The sequence below is a fragment of the Penaeus monodon genome, chromosome 27, assembly GCF_015228065.2.
Source record: "Penaeus monodon isolate SGIC_2016 chromosome 27, NSTDA_Pmon_1, whole genome shotgun sequence".
Classification (NCBI taxonomy): Eukaryota; Metazoa; Arthropoda; class Malacostraca; order Decapoda; family Penaeidae; genus Penaeus; species Penaeus monodon.
In genome coordinates this window covers 28,665,497-28,666,320 of record NC_051412.1, presented here as the reverse complement: position 1 = coordinate 28,666,320, position 824 = coordinate 28,665,497, and the positions used below count along the sequence as shown (strand labels likewise).

At 37.7% G+C, this 824-nt stretch overlaps 1 protein-coding gene across 1 annotated transcript in view; it reads right to left on the bottom strand.

Annotated features, from left to right (window-relative positions):
• Positions 1-578, bottom strand: part of LOC119590753 (RNA/RNP complex-1-interacting phosphatase-like) — a gene marked incomplete in the record, with an annotated part of 90,071 nt that extends 89,493 nt beyond the window's left edge. The window contains 1 exon segment of the mRNA XM_037939462.1: positions 426-578. Within this exon segment, the coding sequence (XP_037795390.1) occupies positions 426-472 (47 nt within the window).
• Between the last annotated feature and the right edge of the window lie 246 nt (positions 579-824).

The window sequence follows — 824 nt, the reverse complement described above, 5'->3', positions numbered from 1 at the left end:
TGGCACTTAAATGCAGTTGCATATGGTGAAACAAGCCTAGCTGAGAGCAATACTACTAGACACATAATCTTAAAATTGGTTGATGAAAATTTGAGGATTTGTGATTTTTCTTTTCTGTAAAATATGAATAATTACTTCTGTTCAGTTAGATCTTGATTACAATGTTACATTACAACACAGATAATCATTGGTGGCTAAATTTGAAATTTTCTAAGAAAACGGTTCACTTTCTACGTGTTAGCTAACAACTTCGAAAAAATATTCATAAAAAAGTATTTTCCAATTGTCTTTAATGTTACTGTACAACGACTATGTTATGATTATTAGCTGTATCGCACAAGATTCTAAGTCCCCTCTTCTCCCCGTCCTCGTTACTTCCAGACACCCATTTCTATCTGAACATGAACACAAACATCACTGGTTACCTGTCTGGTATCCCGTTCCTCCCACCGCCACTCTTGCTGCCTCCCATCTCGGAAAACCTGCGGAAATAAGCCACGACCCGTGCTCGCCTTTTGAACGCCGCACGTGAACGGGCGACGCGCGAACGGACTTCTCGGGTTGTAAACTGCCGGACATTCCTTTAAAACCGTCGTCGGCAACTGCGACCGAGAGATTATTTCACACTAATTTACTTATAGGTTGATTTACTGTAAGGTTTTGTGATTACTGTATTTCGGAAACCTATATTCATTTTCGTAAACTTGACTGTAATTTTGTCTGTTTTTTAAACCGTGTCATGACATGAGTCTATTCGCATAACTGATTCTGGCTTTTGACCAAGATCTTTAAATAAAACTAAATAATTTTGAAAAAAATGATAA